Source organism: Magnolia sinica, chromosome 17 (assembly GCF_029962835.1).
Source record: "Magnolia sinica isolate HGM2019 chromosome 17, MsV1, whole genome shotgun sequence".
Lineage (NCBI taxonomy): Eukaryota > Viridiplantae > Streptophyta > Magnoliopsida > Magnoliales > Magnoliaceae > Magnolia > Magnolia sinica.
Window position 1 is genome coordinate 1,644,404 of NC_080589.1, and position 22,117 is coordinate 1,666,520.

At 39.2% G+C, this 22,117-nt stretch overlaps 1 protein-coding gene across 1 annotated transcript; it reads right to left on the minus strand.

The window, feature by feature from the left end:
• Positions 1-745: 745 nt before the first annotated feature.
• On the minus strand, positions 746-22,049 carry LOC131230393 (protein translocase subunit SecA, chloroplastic). Its single transcript, XM_058226297.1, has 20 exons — positions 21,436-22,049; positions 13,935-14,007; positions 11,501-11,707; positions 10,178-10,281; positions 9,851-10,030; positions 9,338-9,556; positions 9,086-9,199; positions 8,572-8,685; positions 8,188-8,355; positions 7,775-7,950; positions 7,252-7,318; positions 7,006-7,152; positions 5,721-5,816; positions 5,561-5,629; positions 4,631-4,732; positions 3,592-3,843; positions 3,093-3,160; positions 2,679-2,796; positions 2,085-2,324; positions 746-1,177 (listed from the first exon to the last, which is right to left on the minus strand). Exons 1-20 carry the CDS (start codon positions 21,847-21,849, stop codon positions 1,058-1,060), a joined length of 3,048 nt encoding a protein of 1,015 aa, XP_058082280.1. The 5' UTR covers positions 21,850-22,049; the 3' UTR covers positions 746-1,057.
• Positions 22,050-22,117: the final 68 nt, after the last annotated feature.

The following is a 22,117-nucleotide window of genomic DNA, read 5'->3' on the forward strand; positions in this document are numbered from 1 at the left end:
AGCAATTTAGGTCTGCGCCCAGCATGTGGGTCTGGCTATACCCCTAAGCCCAGTCCATGTTAGCCATGAATGTGCCTGATTATGGGATCTTTCTGGGCCTCCAACAAGTTCTCAAACTTAGGTCCACTCCAGTCCAGTGTTGATTTTCAGCTCCAACAAAAGGCCACCTCACCCTATGGGCCCCAAAATGACACCCTTACCACGGGGCTTGCTTGAAAGCCAATGGCTAGCTCACCCCAATGACAGCCCCACCATCTGATAGCAGGATTTATCTGATCTTGATCTTATGGTAGGCTCCAATGTAATTGGGAACCTACATTGGAAGACCGTAATCTTAGATCAGTAATCTGCAAATAGACAAGAAACAAAAAACATCAACAGTCCATAATCAACAGGCAAATGCCTATTAGTGGATGACTATTATCCTCTTTCACTCTGGAAGACTTTTGGAGCATGGCCCATTTGTACAGATTCCGGACCCAAGCTACTAAGAGATGCTTCATGGAAATCCCGCCAACTTTTCTGGATTGATGTAATTCATACATGGGCGTGTTGGCAGTTTTAAATCTTCAAAGAAAATCTTTTTAGACCGCAACTGGATAGCGGCAGGCTCCAAGCTCACCCCCATGGATTTTCAGAAACAATGGGACCCACCCATGTGTAAAACATGGTAGATCCCATCTTTCTTTCCAAAAAGATCCAATTGAGTACAAAATTTTCAATGGTCCACTGGACCAATGACAAATTGAGCAATGACTCCTACCTTCTGTTCCAAATAAATATTAGCTGATTCACAGAAAACAGAAACTAATATATATATATTTTTTTCAAATACTTAGAATAATGTTTCTCAGTTTAATTTTCACATTTCCTCATCTAATCCTTATCCAAGGGTGTATGGTACAAACAAATATTTTTTCTTTTCATTTTTGGTCTTGGGGAGCCTGAAAAGAGGTCTCCCAGGCTTTGAGCTCCGATGCACTAAACAAGGGAGATGCTGCAGTCCTTCACCTCACCAAACTTTCAGTTGAATGAAGTCACCACCCCAATCAAGATCCTAGGGAGATGCCTTTGCTGCACCAACTGGATTGGCGTCATTATCGCTCCCCCTTCCATTTGATATGGCTTTGCTTGGAATGTCATTGCGCCGTTGATCCTTCACCATTACTGGTTGGAACTGCAAATATACATTGGATATCTCAACACCACAGGGAGAGAGTGATGGGGCCAAACCCCAAATAGCATTGCAAAAATCATGATAAGATGAAAGCAGTATTAACATGTCAAAACCACAGAAATAAGGATATTCCAGTGTGTAATATGAAGATACATGGTATATTTTTGACAATGACAGAACCAATTCCTTGAAGCTTATAGCTCAAGGTGTGTGAAGCTATTAGATGAAGCCAATTTGAAGCGATGTGCTATGGATATTGATTCAAGAAATTCAAGATAAACAAAAGCGCCTTGTCAATCTGTTGCATGCCCATGTATTACTGTACACGCTGGAACCTTCCTTAGCTAATGTTGCTGATACTGGCCACAAGGTCTTACGGCCCATTTTCAAGCACTGCCTAATTGGGACTGGTTCATGATTTCAGTGGGAATCTGTCAGCTTCTGTTTGGGACAGTAAAGCAAACGAAAACAACATTAAGCAGGACAACATTTTCCTGCTTTTCTGCCCGAATTAGCGAAAGGGGTGTATCTTCAGTTCTAATCCCAATCGCAATTTGGGGCAGAGCGCATCCCATCTATTGATAGAAACAGCATTTCCAAATACACCACTAATAGAGGCTGTTAGGTAGTAGAGGTTTTGAACTTGTTAAAAGATAGGCCAGTAGCCGCAACTCTGGATTATGCAAATCAATTCAAAATATTTGATTGAAACTTAAAAATAATGCAACAACATTTCAATTGCAGAACTTGATTCAGAGCTAAAAGGAAGAATGATAATGTCAACTCCATTCTGCGACTCATCGCGACTAAGAAGTTGAAGTTTCATTGCATGAAACTGATCTGGAAGAGGACTGCCTGGATATTCAAAACAAAACTATGAGGGGTAAGCTTCAGTGTTGAGATATACCTGGTAGATAGAATAGATAACATTTCTCCGAATCTGTGCCATCATCTCCAAGAAGAGATTGTACCCTTCAAGCTTGTACTCGATAAGAGGGTCTCGCTGCGCATATCCCCGCAAACCCACAGCTTGCTGGACGAATTTTAAAGCTTGCAAGTGTTCCTTCCATAGCCGATCAATGTTGCTCAGAATTAGGAATCTCTCAGCTTCCTTCATCAAACCTGGTGCTTGCTTCTCCACAATATCCTGAATTGTTTTTGAGAAGGAACAAAAGATCAGGACCCTTGACGAGAAATGATTATGGGGCTACCTAAATCTTCATTTCACAAGATCCATGCAGAAAAGCAACTATTTAATAGAGCCATGGTTTACAAATAGAATACATAAGATAATAATGGTAATAAGATTTGCTATTGTGTCAATGCACAGTGTGTGTGTGTGTGGCCGAGTGAGTGTGCCCATGTGTGCTTATAGAAAGGGGTCTTAGGCCTTCTATGGCAAGAACACGTTAAAATGTTACTTGGCACTGAATGGATTTAGATTTGTAGGCTTCAACAATGGAAATAATTCATAAATTTCAATCTGCGCAAGAAAGCTGACCCTCTTCTGTAAGTATGCTTCTCGCCCCCGGAAACGAAGGTAGTCTCGTAATTCCTCATAGGTCGAGCCCTTACTTCCCAACAGCTCCGGTGTCAAATCATTCAACAGATAGCAATACCTGCAAATAAGCAAGGGAATTTCAGGTGAGTTTGAAATTTGCAACCCCCCGCATCAGTCAAGATAGGAAAAGATGACTTGAGAGGGTAAAACTTTCCTTTTCCAAAGACTTACAAAGACCGAAAGAAGAAGAAGAAGACATGACACTGGTATGACATTGTCATTCATTGTGGCCTTATTTAATGCTATTGAGCAGGAATGATACTTTAAAATAAATAAATTAATTTTAAAAAAAAAAAACAAAAAAAACAGAGCAGGTATGATACTGTATGATAGAGAATGAGGGATGTCTCTTACTGTTGAAGTTTTGCAATGAGCTTGTTGAGGTCCCAGCTTTCTCTGGGAGCATCTGAACCAATATTTGCCTAGCCATATTTTACAACAGAAAAAAAATAAAATAATAATAAAATAAAATAAAATAAAATCAGTCCAAAGCTAAGAAACATAAAAAGGGGGCACTTGGGTGCACTGCCGAATTGTGGTTGGCGGGTTTCCCAAGTATCAGAGTATGATTATTATTCAGGGAAACCTGTGCCAAGTGGGATTCCATTTTCCTGATTTCTTCTGCCCCAAGTCAAAAGTGAGTCTTATCTCAACCATGACTTGGACATGGTGCACCACATGTACTTTTGGAACCAGGAACACCTATATAAATCCCTTTTCAGCTAAAATGAGTAGAAACCTTGTATGCGCACACTTGAAACAGTTTCAATGATGGAAAAAAAAAAAAAAATCAACGATGGAAGATGCAAATTCAAATGTGAGCACAACTTCAGGATCGTTGACGACCTTTTACCTCTAAAATGTCGTCCATTGTCAATTCTGCATATTCAATAACAAGAGATTGTAGGTTGTCAGATTCAAGTGCTCGTCTTCTTTCTGTGTATACACGGTCCCTTTGGCTGTTTAGTACATCATCATATTCAAATAACTGCTTCCGGATATCAAAGAAGTAGTTTTCAACCTTCCTTTGCGCCTCGTCTAATGCTTTGGTCAGCATTTTGGACTCGATCGGTAGGTCTTCAACTCTAAAGGCACTCATTAAACCCTACACTTGCATGGTTAAGATCACTTTATAAGAACATACTATCAAGTAGTATGAGCAAGATGACTCCAAAATGAAGCGAAAAGAAAGCAAGTCATGGGGTACTGGTTGATAACCAAGGTAACTATTTTCACCAAGGGAGCACTTGAGTGGTACCAGGCATGTGGGGCCCATGTGATTTATGATAGCCATCCAACTTGTCCATCAGATGTGTCACCTCATATTACTGCCAGGTATCAGAAATCAGCCTAATCCAACACTCAAGTGGGCCACAACAAAGGAACAATGTGAGATGCGACGCCAACCCTTGATTTATAAAGTGTCCCACCTGATATTTGAAACAGCATGATTTTTGGGTTGACCCTTCATCCAGACCACATGAATGGTCTGGATTTCATATATACAACACGATGGGCCCTCCACACAAATCAAGGGTGGCTGTTCCATCCCAAATTGTTCCCTGTGGTGTGATCCACCTGAGTCGCAGATCAGCCTGATTTTAGGGCTCTGAGGGTAACATGCACTTGACTTGTATGATGGACGTGCTGGATTTTATGCATGCATCACACGGGCCCCACATCTGCCTGGTACCACCGTAGCTTAAGGTGGCACCCATACCACTGGAGGGTGCCCCTTTTCACCAAATTGTCAGTATTATTATTTTGCTTTACTTTTAGGAAGCCATTAAGAGCAAAGTAATACATCCTCCCAAATTCTATGCGCCCACAAATCATATATGGCCGTGGAATTTCCAAAGAGGAGAAATGATAAACAGCAAGCAAAGCCAAACCTGAATGCGGTCTCCGCCAAAGATCCGAAAGATATTATCTTCCAGACTGAGGAAGAATCGAGAGCTCCCAGGATCCCCTTGCCTGCCACTGCGACCACGAAGCTGTACAATGCAAATTAAGGCAATTGGCACCGACATATTACAAAAACAGAACTGTTTCTCATGAGAAAAAGGTGGGCTAACATCAACACATTGGATGCCCAGCTGCAGTCTGCATACTCAAATCCCCGAAATATTCAAACCACAGAGTTCTTGAAATGTCAATAGTATGGTTGTAACTTGGATTTCAAACATATACAAATCCATACATTACGGACTTCATATGTTCCAACATGCACACAGGCTGCTTGGACCCAAAAATGCATCCATACATATGTAGATAGGTGCGCACTTGTGTTTCTAAGTGAATATGTACACATGCCACTTCCACGGATGGTTCAGTGAATTATCAAAAGAAATATCATTTCATAGATGAGGTAAATGGAGCATTAATTATTCAAAATTAATACGTAGTTCTAGTAACATTAAAAATATATAATTTTTAAATCTTCAAAATTAGATTAGAACTTGATGTAGGACAATTAACCACTTCCTCTAAAAGCTCGAACTGTTAGAGTATGGCGAATCAATTCCTTTATCTCATAGCCCAGGCCCCACATCTCATGGGTTAGGACCTCGGCTGAACCCCCCTCGTGGGCCCCAAATCACACGGGTACCGCTTTACACAGGCTGCCCACCCCGAGTGTGTCCCTGCATTCCACAGGCTACCCCACTCGAGCCCGTGTGAAATGCGCATTAATCACCCTCGGTGAGGAGTCTCAAACACGAGAACTCCCCCGTGGGCCCCGCCCACCCTGAGTGTGCCCTTGCATCCCACAGGCGACCCCAGTTGAGCCTGGTGTGAAAATGCCCCTGCATTAGAACTTTTACCTGATTGTCAATTCGCCGTGATTCATGGCGTTCCGTTCCTACTACATGAAGCCCACCCGCCGATACAACCTGAAGAAGTTTAAGAACAAACATAGTTTTGGTGTGCACTGTCATGATATCATCATTAAAAAAATAATTATTCATGAGGAATTGGGAGAACCTTCTTTCTTTCCTCCTCGGTGTATATCTTGTACTCTTTAACAATTTCCACGAACGCACTCCGCAGCTTTGCTATGACTTCATCCTGGGTGGGACCCTGTAATTTTCATTGGCATCTTAATTAATTTTTTGTTAGGCATGCCAAGTAGCACCCTTCTGGTAAAGAATGGATATACAGATGAGTTTAAAAGTGTAAAAAGTTAGCAAAAACTGGACATAAGAAGAAGAGAACAGCATATGAAACGTGTCCTTTCAAAAGTCTAGAAAACTAAACTATCAAGTAGAGCTACCGATAGGAATACATTGAGGGAATAGACCTGCTAACTAATGATGGTATACTCTCCTGAGGAGCGAAGCGGCGGTGAATCTGAAGTGGTGAGTGTGGGGCTTACCAAAATCAGGATTAGGCTTAATCCCGATTTAGTAGGAACCCCTACCCAAACGGACCTCTAATGTTTCCCTCATCACTGTTCTCACAAATTGGACTTTTCTATAGAGGATCTTTCCTTATATTAGAAAAAGTAGTGGGCCATTGAAATTGCAGTCTTCTATTTTTTCGTTCAAATGTTCAAAGATCCAATGAAGTGACTTGGGAGCATCTACCGTTTGAAGGATTTGAAAACACTCAATACATGTTCTCACACTTCATAACAGATTTATTTGATCAGGCCACTTAAGAATGTTGAAGGTGTTTACTAAGCTTCCACCGTTTCTATTGCACCTTCATTTCCATCATCATTATCCCAATTAATTGGGGCCAGATTTCTACTGTTCCACTCTATTTAGGGCCATACCTTTAGTTAGACCATAGGTCATCAAATCTTTTCTTAATACCTCAATCCACATCTTTTTGGGCCTTCCCCATGCCTTTTTAGAGCCTTCAACTTGTAACAACTCACTCATAACTGGTGCGGTTCTTGGTCTCAGTTGCACATGACCAAACCATCTAAGTCTACTTTCCCCCATCTTATTACCTATTGGTGCTACTCCTTGGTTCCCTCGAATGCATTCATTTCTAATTCTATCCTTTCTCATCATGCCACTCATCCATCTCAACATCCTCATTTCAGCTATACTCATCCTATGAACATCTTGTTCCTTGGCTGCTCAACATCCCATAAGCATGGCTGGTTTTATAGCTATCCTAGAAGATTTCCCTATCAGTTTAAATGGTACACGGCGATCACACAAAATTCCAGAGGCACATCTCCATTTCTTCTATTGCACATGCACTTCCGATTAGAAAAACTGATTGCATATACTGGTAAGAAGACATCAGTATTCACCTTTTCACATGAATATGAAAGTCTCTCTTCAGCTTCAAGCTCAGTCAATGATCTTTGGCCCCATGTTTTGACAGCTAAATTCACTGCATCCTCAGCCAATGAAATCTTGCCTTTAGAGAGTTCACATGGAAATAAATTTTCATTGACCTGAAAGTCCCACAGCAATGTTACAGAACAATGAGATCATACAATGCTAAATCCCTCCACCGAAACCAATCTTGAATACACAGAAAATCAGAACCTCACCTTCCAAGTCTTTCTCGGAGGAAGCTTTTTCACAGATACAAACCCCCCTTCGGTCGGTTTAACAACTCTGTAGCATTCATATCATCTTAGAAACAGTATGATTACATGACTGCTAGCATGATTCAAGTTCAAATGATGCAGATGAAGTTGAAGAGCATTTCTTCTCTTTGGGGACTGTTTAGATTGGTGTAAATCAAAAGTAATTGAGGAAAGGAAATCGACTTCCTTGAATGTGCCAGTTTCCGACAAGAGCATTGAGGAAATCAATTTCCTTTTCCTCATATTTACTCAGAAAAGGGTCATTTCCTTTTCAACTCTCTGACCTAAAGAAAAGTAAATCTTTTCCATTTCCACAGTTTTCATATGATGTGACATTTTCCTTTCCTCCACTTTTTGATTTCCACCAATCCAAACAGGCCAGGTTTCTTGCAATTCAGAAACGGATCAAATCTCATGCTGTAAAACTGGGAAGAAAAAAAAAAAAACCAGAGAACTGCAAGGTGAATAGATGCATCGATGCTACCTTGGCATAAGCATTTCACGTAGCTTTAACCTTGCCATAAACTCAGCATTTCCACCAAGGATGATGTCTGTTCCACGTCCTGCCATATTCGTAGCAATTGTTACTGCCCCAAGACGGCCACTTTGAGCTACAATTTCTGCTTCCCTCTCCACATTTTCCGGTTTAGCGTTGAGAACCTTCAGATGAAAAACTCCCAGTTAATAGAGGATTTTTCAAATGCAAAAACCAAATGTTACCAAAATCACTGAACTTGATTGGTAGTATTTTCTCTTTCTTTTTTGCTTTTTTCTTTTTTTGGATGGGTTAATGGATGATCTGGATCAGTGATGAAAAATAATATTACTGGCTTTGCAAAATGAAAACCATTACACAGCCTAAAATAACATTCTTTGTGAATATTGAATAGACCCCACCTCATGAGGAATCCCGGCTTCACACAACTGCTCGGACAAAGAGTCGCTTTGCTCAACACTGGTTGTACCGACAAGCACAGGACGGCCCGTCTTGTGCATTCTAGAAATCTCTACCACGACAGCACGCCATTTTCCAGTAGTTGCCTTGAAAACAACATCTGACTCCTCCTGAAAAGAGAGTGAGTTGGGTTCAAAATGATTGAACAAGACATTTGTTTGGCTACAACAGTCCATGATAAGCATGGAAGGAAACAGCAACTCTTCTTTAGATGCAATGCTTTTCTTTTCATTTTTTATTTTTTTTTCAAGGCTAGACAATGCTTTTCTTTTCCAAAATCTCAACGAAAGGAGAGCATGAGCAGGATTGGTTTTCTGAAAACAAACCTTTCTTATCATGGGCTTGTTTGTGGGCACAATTGTGACTTTCAGCTTATAGATGCTCTCAAATTCTGTGCTTTCAGTTGCTGCCGTGCCAGTCATTCCGCAAAGTTTGGGAAACTAAATCAGTTAACAAAGACAGATAAAGATGTTTAGAAGGTGGAGATATGTTTGCAAATGTTGTTCTACTTAAAAGCGTGTTTGGATACATGGAATCCACATGGAAATGGAAATTGTTTTCCACTTCCAAGATAGTTGCCTGTTTGGATATGTTGATTCCACACAGTAATCATTACTCTTTTCCACAATCAAAATTCTCTGGTACAAGAAACAAGGTGACAGTTGTCTAATGAATTCAAGGATTCCACTGGCTAACCAAACAGGAACCCATTTCAGGATACCAAAATTCCACAGCAGGCAGGGAAATTATCATTGGATAATCATTACATTTCCTGTAGAAAACCCATGGATTTGAAGTATTAAAACAATCCCAAAATACAAGTGATACAGATATTCCCACCTGGAGAAAGAAATTTTGATAACTAATTGATGCCAGAGTAACAGTTTCATTTTGGATTGGCAGGCCTTCTTTTGCTTCAACTGCCTGGTGAAGTCCATCGCTCCACCGCCTACCCTGCCACAACAAAATAACAAAGGACATGCATGAAATCCCATTATAGAGAAAACAAAATAATTCCAACTACAAAAAGGAAAGGCTCGATAATGAAATATCCCTTCAAAACACAAGGGCCAGCCAGATGAGGAGACTGACCTGCATGACTCGGCCAGTAAATTCATCCACAATAAGAACCTCCTTCCCACGGACAATGTAGTTTACATCTCTGAGAAAGAGTTCCTTTGCTTTTATTGCATTCAAAACATACGATGCCCATTGCTCCCGAGGATCGTATAGATCTTTTACATCCAAAATTTCTTCAGCATCCTCATAGCCTTGTTCCGTAAGTAAAACAGTTTTTTGCTTTTCATCAACCTGAAATAAAAGAAAGTGTGAATACAAAATGCTTTTGCATCTGTCCAATGAAACCTACCACTAACCAAATAGCAATGTGCCTTGTCTTCTTCTTTTTTTTCTTTTTTTTTTTCTCTGGGAAGTTACAATTTACAAGACCTTGGGTGTGTGATGACCACAATGAAAACATTTACTATAAACCAATGGTCAAGACAACACAATTTGTGCATGTTAATGACACCAAAGAACCTGCTGCATGTAATTACCACAGACCATCAAAGAATATGAAAGAATATGGAGAAGTTCATTGCTTACAGTGTAATGAATATCTCGCTCAAAGGCTGCAGCCATCTTTGCAGCTTTGTAGTATCGATCACTTGGTTTTTCTGCGGGTCCCGAGATGATGAGAGGTGTTCTTGCTTCATCAATTAGAATGGAATCAACCTCGTCGATCACACAGTAATTGAAACCCCGCAGAACAAGCTCTTCAACACTCTGCAAAACCAACAGAAAATCAACTTCGGTAAGGAGAAGTTCTCAAGAAGTAGAAGAAATGTAAATATTGATATTTTCCCTCGGTTGACATGCAGTAAATGGAAAGATTATTAAAAAGAAATCATGGTATATGGAAAATTTACTTTCCGTGGCAAGATTGTCTCTCAAGTAATCAAAACCGAGCTCACTGTTGGTGACATACGTTATGTCGCAATTGTAATTTTCTCTCCTTTGTTCACTTGACATATTCTCTGCCAACATACACCATATTCATCATCAAGATACAAAGCAATTTGCAGCACACAAATTACATGAAAACTAATAAAACAAGCAGGAGAAAGAAAGAAACTTGCAAGTACAATGACTCCAAAATACGAAAAATTGGTAAATAATGGTAGAGTATTTGAAGGAGAAAAATGCATAACAGAGCCACATAGAACAAAAGGTTAACGTAGAGCAGTGCAACAAGACAGGAGTTCGGATTTCATACAGAATCCCAAGCTACCAGCAACAAAGTCAAATTACAGATATAGACATAGTTATGGTGAAGCTCAAATTCCCTTAAGATGCCAAACGACTGATGATAAGCCCAAATAATCAGTCTGTTGGATAATTCCAACAGCCTTCTAATTGTTGGAACTAAAAACAACCATTCTCAAAAGAAACTAACATTCAATAATAAGCAAATAGTGTAAGCATACATATGGCCCTATATGCCTATATATAGGCTTCAATCCCTCCCAAGAAGGTTCCGAAAAAAAAGCCTCTACAAAGATCCTTTATCCAATCTCCTATTGCCCATATAAAGTTTCCTAAAATAATCCAATTACAACCTTTCAAACTAAGGAAAGAAATAAAAGTCAAACAAGGAAACATAAATAAAGAGTTCTAATCCAACTATATCTCCATCTATATTAACCATTCGGATTCATTTCTAGAAATTGGATACATTACCACAGTTCTGTTTGTGCATAGACCAAAACAGCAAACTGGTTGATATATGGGCCTATAAATACCAACCAATTGGACATGTGGGTCCTAGAGTTCAATCGGTTGGCACAAAGAGCAATCCAATTGGATTTGTGGGCCACACAATCCAATCGGATAGCCTATGTTTGAAAAATCTATCATATGTTTGTCAAGTCAGGTCCAATTTGTGGGATGCGTGGACAAGGTGCATCACGAATGAGGTGGCCAACGCCCCAGGGAGGGGGTGTCTAGAAAGGCATTTATATATGGAGATTTTCAGCCCCTATTGTAACATTCCTTCATGTTTCATTCAGTAATTAATCAATTGCCACTTATCAAGAAAAAAGGCTGAACAAATATAGGTTCTTTAATCAATGAGAAAAGCATCGAACGAACACCAATGACTCAGAATTATATCCTTCAAATAACATGCTGCGTTGGGTCATATGAAGGGGAAAAAAAAAACAAACAAACACAAATAACTAAAAGGATGTGACATACGTTGGATTAGGCCAACCTGCAGTCCCAAGAATCGAGGAACTTGACCAACCCACTCGCAGTCACGCCGGGCCAGATAATCATTCACAGTAACAACATGAACTCCTTTCCCACTTAAAGCATTCAAATAAGCTGGCAGTACAGCAACAAGAGTCTTTCCTTCTCCAGTCCTCATTTCAGCAATCTCACCCTTGTGAAGAACCATGCCACCTTCCAAACAACAAAAACGAATTGTAAATGTGACAAATAAAAACATTGGTCCAAAAGCACTACATTTTCAACCGTGATCCTATTAAGTAATGCCCTTGGATAAGAAGACCCTTAGGGCTTGTTTGGCAGCATGTACTTGAGAGAAATTGGGAATCTGGGGGCATTTGGCAGCATGGATTTGGGTGTAAATGGATTCAAGAGGAATCCAAATCCTCGATTTCTTCACCTTTTGAAGTCCCTTCAAAAAGACAAGAAACATAAACGGGAGGAGTTCGAATCCTTTCCAACAGCTTTTTTTACTGTTGCAAGGTGCCTCTTTAAAAGGCTCTCTCTCTCTCTCTCTCTCTCTCTCTCTCTCTCGGTGTTCCAAAACGGTAACGGTGGGCGTAATGGCCAACACCGTTACCGTTATGATACAGGCCGTAACGGCCGTTACGGCCCCTTTTTTTTTGAATAAACTATTATGGGACCGTTACAAGGCCTTTACGGCCTGTTTTTTCTGTAACAACCGTTACGGCCATTTCAACCCCATAACGCTTAACGGTTATGACCGTTACCGTTACGTAACCAATTTTGAATACCTCTCTCTCTCTCTCTCTCTCTCTCTCTCTGTGTGTGTGTGTGTGTGTATTCATATCAATGTTTTAAATAGCTACGCTATGTAGTGTAGCATAGACGTAACACTGCATACCTCATGAAAATAGCTCAAGTCGCATGTAGCCTGCACTACATCATAATTTGCATATGCTACACGCTACGTAGACTATGCTACATGCTATGTAGCTCACATGGTGTTTTTAATGATTTGTTACATTTTTCCATTTCCAATAAAAATTAGTTAACCGTTTTAATGCTTTTAGTAAAATAATATAAATAACAATATTAAATCAGTTTAATTGCTCTTTCGTTACCGTTATACTTAATCATTGCGATTTCCTATTACTTTAGGTTGCATTTTGCTTCACCAAATATCATGAATTTTTGTTTAATTTCGTTATTAATCAGTCTAATCTGGTATAGAATATCATGACATTGGTGCAACCATGCACCTTGATTAAAAATCTAGAAGTTGCATGTAGCTTATGCCTCACGCTTATAAGGGGTGAACGCTATGCAACACGTTATTCGCTATTTAAAACACTGAGAGAGAGAGAGAGAGAGAGAGCATTGATTGAAGTATAGGCTCACATATAAACTATGGCCAATGTTCCTTGTGATCGAAACCATCCACCTGGTGGCCATCACATGGATTGGCCTGATTTGAGAGAGAGAGAGAGAGAGAGAGAGAGAGAGAGAGAGAGAGAGAGAGAGAGAGAGCATTGATTGAAGTGTAGGCTCACATATAAACTATGGCCAATGTTCCTTGTGATCGAAACCATCCACCTGGTGGCCATCACATGGATTGGCCTGATTTCTAGGCCAAGTCATCTTCACAGTGGGTTTCAACTATAAAACTAGTGTTATGGTTTTTATTTTTTTATTTTTTACATATGGGGTTCTGCTTAAACTGTAAAATTCGTGGGTCTACTTTTTTGGGTCACATAAGGCTTGAAATTGCCTCATTTTGGGGCAATTCATTCTTTCAATGGGCTTATTACAATGATTGTCTCACATGTCACACATGTATATCAATTTGGAATATTTAAAGGAAATTTACTTCATTAAATTTATTATCTTGCGAATAGATACAAGATTCATCATTAGTTCCAAATCCAGGCTACCAAACAAAATTTCTAGATTCCAGGGGATTCCAAATCCAAGTTGCTAAACACAACCAAAGAATTGAAATCACCTAGATTCTAGAGGATTTTGATTTGGATTCCGAAGCATTCCAAATCCATACCGCCAAACAAGCCCTTAGTTCTTTCCGATATAAAATGCATCGTTCAAAATGGTTGGGGTCTTCAATGGGTCTGGTTTGCAGCTACAACAAAATAACAATCATTTCCCATACCACGGTCCTGAACGCAATCTATGTTGACAGTCTCTATGCACATATACAACTTAGAAATGTGACTGACAACTAACAAAAACTGAAAAAAAAAATGAATATTTTTTAGTGCAATACAATGAAGTTTCCCAGTCTATTATTTCATAATGCCAACACATTAGATTTGTAACCTGTGCTAATTTGTTACACTCCATCTCCTGAAGCAATAGTCGTTCTGAGATCCTTTCAGCACAAGATGACCAAACGTAACATTCAGTGAAGGAATAGTGAGTGTACCTATCAGTTGTACATCAAAAGGACGAAGGCCCAAAACTCGTTTTGAAGCTTCTCTTACAACAGCGAATGCTTCCTGCCAACCAAAGCCCACCACTTTCTTCAGTAAGCATTAAGCATCTATGGCCCTTATAATTAGATATCATGAGCAATAAATCTAGGAAAGTAACAAAGATGCATCAAGACTAAAAGATTAATTCCTTTCTGATCACCAATCAAGTCAAAAGAGGGTTAAAAAAACATTCATCACCACTTAATAGAAAATGAAAAACCCTCCACTTTGATTTAGGAGAGAAAAAGGAAAAAAAAAAAAGAAGAAAAGAAGAAAAGATGAATCAAGTCTAAAAGAATAGTTCCCATTTGATCACCAATTGAGTCAAAAGAGGTTTTTTTTAAAAAAAATTTTAATTTTTAATTTTTAATTTTTTATTTAAAGATAAATTCATCACCACTCAATAGAAAATGAAAAACTCTCGACTCTGCTTTAGGAGAGAAAAGAACAAAATTAAAAAAGAAACAACCATTCTGCCTCATGAGTTAATATAGGGTCCCAACGCATCAAGATGTGAAAGGCCCCTTGATTTACAAGTCTGGTAAAAGGGCCCAATGGTTTGATGATCCAGAATAGAAAAGCTACAAAAGAGGCTAGCAATAAGTGACCCTCTCTTCGCTCCACTTGCATCTGACATAGAAAGCCGAAAAAGAGCCATAACAAGGAGCTCCAAAGCCTCTACCCTGGAAATACAGCCTATAGCCACTTCACTCTCATAAGATCCAACATAGACCTCAAAAATCCAGCCTTGGGTTTGCACAAATGGTTATCATAGCCAAGTATCTTCTTTTAAGTGAGCTAACCAAAGCATCTTTGTCCTCAAAGATTCTTCAATTCCCCTCTTTCCACAATCCCTGTAAAATTCCGAATAACACCATGATCCACAAGATCCCCTTTCTTTCACTGAACGGGCTGCGCTGCCATTCCATCATCAGATCCCAACGGATCTATTGGATATGCATGGAATTTCAAAGCAAATAAGGAAAGATTCCAGACCTCTTTTACTACACTACAACAAATGAACAAGGGATCGATGGATTCTTCCTATTTTGTGCACGTGAGACACATACTGGGGAGGGCCATGTTCCATTTATTTAAATTATCTAGTGTTGACATTTTGTTTACTGTAGCGACCCAAGCAAATGCCTTGACCCTTGGGTACACAGGAGCCCCCAAAACCAAAGTGCAAGGAGGGGGTCACCAGTGCAATCCAGCAAAATGAATAGAGCAACTTCGCCGGGAAATTGCTGCTCGGTCACCTCCACCTCTCCTATCCTCAGCCAAGATATCAACATGCACTTCACTCAGTCTACTTAATAGGTTCATAAAGATAAGCAATTCCACATCCGACAGGTTTCTCAAAGTTCCATGCTACTAATCCAATCTACCCACCTTGAACGGTAGATGCCCCAAAAACTCCCAAATTGAAGATCATAGCCATCTGAACTGGCCTTTTTTTTTTGGCCACTGACTTACAAGAGGTTTGGGATCTTATTGTTGGGAAGTCACACACCTTTTCCTTCTATATGCAAATCAATGGGATTAACAATACAAAAATTAATTGATGATAATCACGTCCACCACGAGAAGACAAATAATCAAACAAGTAGGGTGCAAGAGACATTTTTACGTAGAAAACCCTTCAAAAAAACTCTTCCATGTGAAGGGAAAAACCACAGACCTAGTCCAACAAAATCCACTATAGTATAATAATGGATGATACAAGTCTTTTCTAGTCTCAACTAGAGGATTCCAACATCAAAAGAACAACCTTTATACACACACACACACACACACACACACACACACACACACAAATTTATAGCTAAAGATGGATACAAGCAAACGAGAGGGGTGAACTTTCTCACCAATTTGGAATGGAACAAAGAACCCAAAAAGGACCCAACGTTGTGGATTGATCCTCACGAATCTGGACCCAAAGATTTCTAGAAGGCTCTTGATCTTCTTCTTCTCCTACAAAAAAAACCACCTTTCTCTTCTTCTTTTTTCCCCCTTTTCCCTTTTTCTCTCTCAAAATGTGCTGCAAGATCTCGAGGGAAAAAAGGCCCTTTTTTCTTTCTTTTCATCCAACCAAGGGGTGGGGCCACTAGTAATGGGGTTGGACCACTCATGGCACACATGCACATGCACATCAATCACATTAATTTGCACATAGAAGGGAAATGTATGCGGTTTCCCAACAAGCAATATCAAAGAGGGTTGGCTCTAATTATTTTTCGTGTGTGAATCATGGAGATAAGCACAAGTCATATGATTAGTTTGAACGGGAATAATTGGATGATATGGAAAGCTAAAATGGAAGACCTATTGTATTGCAAGGACTTGTATGGACCGTAGATGGTGATGGGGCTAAACCAAAGAACATGTCCGATGATGAATGGAAGAAGCTTGATCAGAAATCAGTTGGATTTATTGGGCAATGGCTAGATGACAATGTTTTCCATCATGTATCTATGAAAACCTCAACACACTCATTTTGGAAGAAATTGAAAGGGTTGTATAACAGAGAAACCGTAAGCAACAAGGCTTTCTTGATTAGGAAGCTTGTGAATTTGTAGTACAAAGAAGGTAACTCGATCGTCGAGCATCTGAATGAGATGCAGAATATTATTAATAAGCTCTCCTCTATGAAGATGATGCTAGATGATGAATTGCAGGCTTTGTTACTACTCAGTTCTTTGCTGGCAGTTGGGAGACCTTAGTAGTATCTCTAAGTAACTCTACTTCAAATTGAGTTGTTACCATGATTCAAGTAACAACAAGTTTGTTGAATAAGGAAACAAGAAGAAAATCCCTGAGTTCCACTCAACTAAAGGCACTTCTCATAGAAAATTAGGGGAGAAGTAGGAGTAGAAAGCCTCACTACCGTGAGAAGTCAAGAGGTTCATCCAAGTAAAGAAAGGATATTAACTTTTATAATTGCGGCAAGTTGACTCACTACAAAAATGAGTGCTGAAAGCCCAAGAATGAGAAAAGGAAAGAAAATGATGTTGATAAATTGAATGATAAAAATACGACCTCTATTGCTTCAAATGGCAATATTATAATTCTCTTCAATTGTGAAAAATCTTGCATTCATTTTGCATGTCAAGACATAACTGGGTGATCGATATCGGTACCTCATATCGCATTATTCCTTACAATGACTGCTTCACATCTTACAAGTCAGGAGACTTTGGTGTTGTAAGGATGAGTAACAGTGGCTCTTCAAAAATTGTGGGGATGGGTAATGTGTGTATTGAAACCAAATGTTGGGTACAAAATGGTTTTTAAATATGTGAGACATGTACCAGACCTCCGTCTAAATTTAATTTATGCAGGAAAGCCAGATGAGGAAGGCTATAGGCCTACAACAATCACGTTGGTACTGGACAATGGAAGATTACAAAAGGATCTCTTGTGCTGACAAGAGGAAAGAGGTTCTGCACTTTATACAATACGCAAGCATAACTATGTAGGGTCGAGGTGAACACATCAAAGACGGATTATTCTATTAATTTGTGGTACAAGCGGTTGAGTCACATGAGCAAGAAGGGCTCATAAATCATCACCAAGAAGCAACTCATTGACATAAAAGGCATACATTCAAATAGTTGTGTTCATTGCTTGGTTCGAAAAAAACACGGGGTTTCATTTCATACAAATACTCATCAAAGGAATTTTGGAATTAGTTTATTTTAACGTTTGTGATACTATGAAAGTCAAATCTCTTGGTGGTGCTTCTTATTTTGCTACTTTTATAGATGATGCTTCTAGAAAAGTGTAGGCATATGCTTTGGAAGCTAAATATTAGGTTTTAGATATTTTTAAACAATGTAGGCATATGCTTTGGAAGCTAAATATTAGGTTTTAGATATTTTTAAACATTTTCATGCTATGGTGAAAATGGAAACAGGTAAACTATTGAAGTGTATTCGCATAGATAACGTGGCGAATATGTTGGACAATTTGAGTAGTATTGTGGAGGCCTTAAAATTTGACATGAGCAATATGTTCCCAAGACTCTACAACACAATGGCATAACAAAAATGATAAATATATTATGAAAAGAATCGAATGTATGCTCTCATAGGCAAAATTACCTTGATCATTTTGGGTGAAAAGTAATGCGCACTGCGTGTTACTTAATTAATCTATCTCATTCGGCTCATTCGAATGGAGATGTTGTAGAAGGGGTATGGATTGGGAAAAATGTTTCTTATGAACACTTACAAGTGTTTAATTGTTGAACATTTATACATATAGCTATCGATGGGCGGTCCAAACTTGATGACAATGCAAAATAGTGTATCTTCTTGAGCTATGCAAATGAAAATTTGGCTACAGATTATGATACCCAATTGACAAGAAGGTGATCAGAAGTAGGGATGCGGTCTTTCTTGACGACCAAATAATTGGTTATTTTGAGAATGTTGAAAAACCTCGGCCCTTTACAGATGCTCTTATTAATATAGAACTAGTTCTTCCTCCTGTGGTGCATAATGATAGGGGAGATGTGCAGGGCCAAGAAGATATAGTTGGTGATGATGTCCCTATAAGTGATGTTGAATAGGAGAAACAACCCCATCAAGAACCACCAATTGAGCCTCAATTGAAAAGGTCTACTAGAGAGAGCTAATCGTCTAGGAGATACTCATCTCATAAGTATGTCATGCTTACAGATGGGGATGAACCAGGGAACTATCAAGAAGCTTAAACTAATGAACATAAAGGGGAGTGACTAAGAGCTCTACAAGAGGAGATGGATTCCTTGCATAAGAATCACACCTATGACTTGGTAAAGCTACCGAAGGGCAAGAAAGCACTCAAGAATAAAGGGGCATTCAGATTGAAAACACAAGAGGAGCTCACGGCCAATGTACAAGGCAAGGTTGGTTATGAAGGGATTTGGGCAAAAGAAATGTATCAACTTTTATGAAAGTTTTTCACCTATGGTGATGTTATCCATCCGGGTTGTAATGGGTATGGCTAAAAGCATGAACCTAGAGATTGAGCAACAAAGTATCAAGACAACATTCCCTCATATGGTAATTTAAAGAAAGATATATATATATATATATATATATATATATATATATATATATATATATATATATATATATATATATATATATATATAGAGAGAGAGAGAGAGAGAGAGAGAGAGAGAGAGAGAGCGCATTTAGAATGTTTCAATGTCAAAGACAAGGAGCATATGATTTGCAAGTTGAGGAAGAGCCCCTGTGGACTAAAACAAGCCCCAAGGCAATGGTACAAAAATTTTGATTCATTCATGGTGGACCATGGGTATAAAAGAACCGTTTCAAACCATTGCGCATTTATTAGAAATAAAAAAGAACTGAGGGTGATTTTATTATTATTTTACTCTACATTGATGATATGCTAATTGTTGGTCGGGATACTGGCAAAATTGATAGGTTGAAAAAGGAGTTAAGCAAGACCTTTGCCATAAAGGACTTAGGACCAACACAACAAATTATGAGCATGAAGATCTCTCGTAATAGGAAGGTTGGCAAGCTGTGGTTATCACAAAAAAGGTACATTGAGAAAGTGCTTGAAAGGTTCCATATGGACAAGGCAAAATTTGTCAGTTCTCCACTTGCAGGCCACTTTAAGTTGAGTAACAAGCAAAGCCCCTCAAGTGAGAAAGAAAAAGAAATGAAGAAAATACCTTATGCATCAACGGTAGGAAGTTTGATGTATACCATAGTATGCACAAGGCCCGACATCACACACGTAGTTAGTTTTGTTAGCATATTTCTTGCAAATCCTACCAAAGAGTACTGGGAAGCAGTTAAGTGGATTCTTAGATCTCTCGGGGGTTCATCCAAAGTGTGTTTATGCTTTAAAGGTGGTAAGCCTACGTTAGAAGGCTATACAAATACAGACATGGGAGGAGACATTGACTCTAGAAAGTCAACATTAGGGTATATGCTTACTTTTGCAAGGGGAGTAGTATTATAACTGTCAAAGTTATAAAAGTGTGTTGCCTTATCTAATATAAAGGTTGAGTATATTGCACTGAAGCTTACAAGGAAATGTTGTGGATGAAGATGTTCTTTCAAGAACTTGGCTTGACGCAAGACAATTATGTTGTTTATTGTAATAGTCAAAATGCCATTAACCTCAGTAAAAATCCATCTACATTCCAAGTCCAAGCACATAGATGTAAGGTATCATTGGATTCAAATACTCTTGAACAAAAGTTGCTACAACTTGAGAAGATCCACGCCAATCGGAATCCATCGGATATGATGACTAAGGTTATTCTAAAGGAGTAGGAGCTCTGCAGAAGCTTGGCTGGTATGGATGGCAGATGAGTGTTTGTATTTGTTGATACCCTCCTCATGTGTCTGGAGGGAGAGATTATTGTGCATGTGCACATATGCCATGGGTGGTTCAACCCCATCAGTAGTGGGCCCCACCCCTTGGGGGGGATGAAAAGAAGAAAAATGGGCTTTTTGCCCTAGAGGTCTTGCAATACATTTTGAGAGAGAGGAAAGGTTTTTCTTTTTTTCTTTTCTTTTCTTTTTTTTTTTTTTTTGTAGAAAAAGAAGATCAAGAGCCTTCTATAAACGAAATTCCATCCCAAATTGGTGAGGTAGTACCTCTCTTGTTTACTTATATCCATCTTTGGTGATGAATTTGTCTATTAAAAAAAGGTTGTTCTTTTCATGTTGGAATCTTCTAGTTAAGACTAGAGAAGACTTATATCATCCATTATTGTACTATAGTGGATGTTGTCGGACTAGGTATTGTGGTTTTTCCCTTCACATGAAAGGGTTTTCCACATAAAAATCTTTGTGTCACTTGCACCCTACTTGTTTGATTATTTGCTTGCCTGTGTTGGAAGTGATTATCATCTATTAATTTTTATATTGTTAATCCCAATGATTTGCACAGAAAAGGGAAAGGTGTGTGGTTTCCCAACACTTACATCCTGTGAGAGGTTTGGGGCAACCCCCATTCATGGTGGGGCACATCAATCATAGTATGTACTACCCCCACTTGAATGTACTGAGCTCATTATGACACTCCATGTCCTGATGCATCAACGCCTTAGAATTCCTCCCAACTAATAACAAATCACACCAATACATTTGGCCTTTCCAATAGATCTTTTCCAACACTACGAATATAAACTTTGACAATCCAACATTCAATCAAGATGGAGAATATAATCCAAAATTTGTTCTCCACCTTTCTTTTTTTCAAAGATCTGTAATGAAGTTTTCAATGATAGAGAATATAGAAGAGAAAATGATACAACATGGAACACGTTCTGGTATTACGAACTGACATTATCTTCTATACGTTCGTACCTTCCTTTCTAGCAATACCAATAAGGAAAAAAAAAAAGAACTTCAAATCCATTTAAAATATTATATAAACCCAGCAAAAGTAAATCATCCAAGCAAAATTCAAGCTTACGGGTAAGATAGAATCCAAGGAGTCTCCTTGCCGGGCCCGTTCTTTCAACACAGTCGTCCTCTCTCTCAACTCCAAATCTGACAGCCGCGACATTTCCGCCTCCAACCCATTGATCAAATCAACGGTTCCCGAATACTGCTGCCTCGTCGACTCCCCCGTGTCAGTCCCCTTAAAAAACCCACTCAGCAGACCTCCAATAGATGCCACTGGACGCAATCGACGCGTCCTCAGACCGCCTAATTTTGAGGTTTTCGCTCCCGAATCGTGAAATTGGTGGGGATCTTTGAGAAAATAAGAGGCACCCAGTTCAGATTTCGGGTGGAAATTGCTTTGGAGAAGCACAAATTTGGAAGAAAATGGAGAAAACGATGGTGAGTTTTTCACAGGAGGCGTTGGAAATGACCGTCCCGCCATTTTTTTTTTTTGGCGAAAGTAGGAAAATGGGTGGTCTTAAATTATGAGAATTACGATTTTCAGAGCCGAGAACGGAGAAATTGGAGGGAATTTCCAGATTTCATTTGCTGATTTTCAAAATTTCCTTTTTTCTTTTCTCTGTTCCTCTATGCTTTTAGTGAGAGGATCTGTTTGTGGAGGGAAAGGCTGAGAGAGTGCGGGATAAGGTCGGACAGCCACGGTATCTTGTATCTATTACTCTGGCAGCCTGTTACGTTTGATACGCAGG

Bases quoted from the DNA above. Each gene is read 5' to 3' on its own strand.
- LOC131230393 (XM_058226297.1), bottom strand. From the start codon at position 21,849: ATGGCGGGACGGTCATTTCCAACGCCTCCTGTGAAAAACTCACCATCG. The intron at 10,282-11,500 runs GTATGTCACATC...GTATGTTGGCAG, and splicing joins GCAGGTTGGCCTAATCCAAC to AGAATATGTCAAGTGAACAA. The intron at 3,161-3,591 runs GTAAAAGGTCGT...AAATATGGCTAG, and splicing joins CAATGGACGACATTTTAGAG to GCAAATATTGGTTCAGATGC.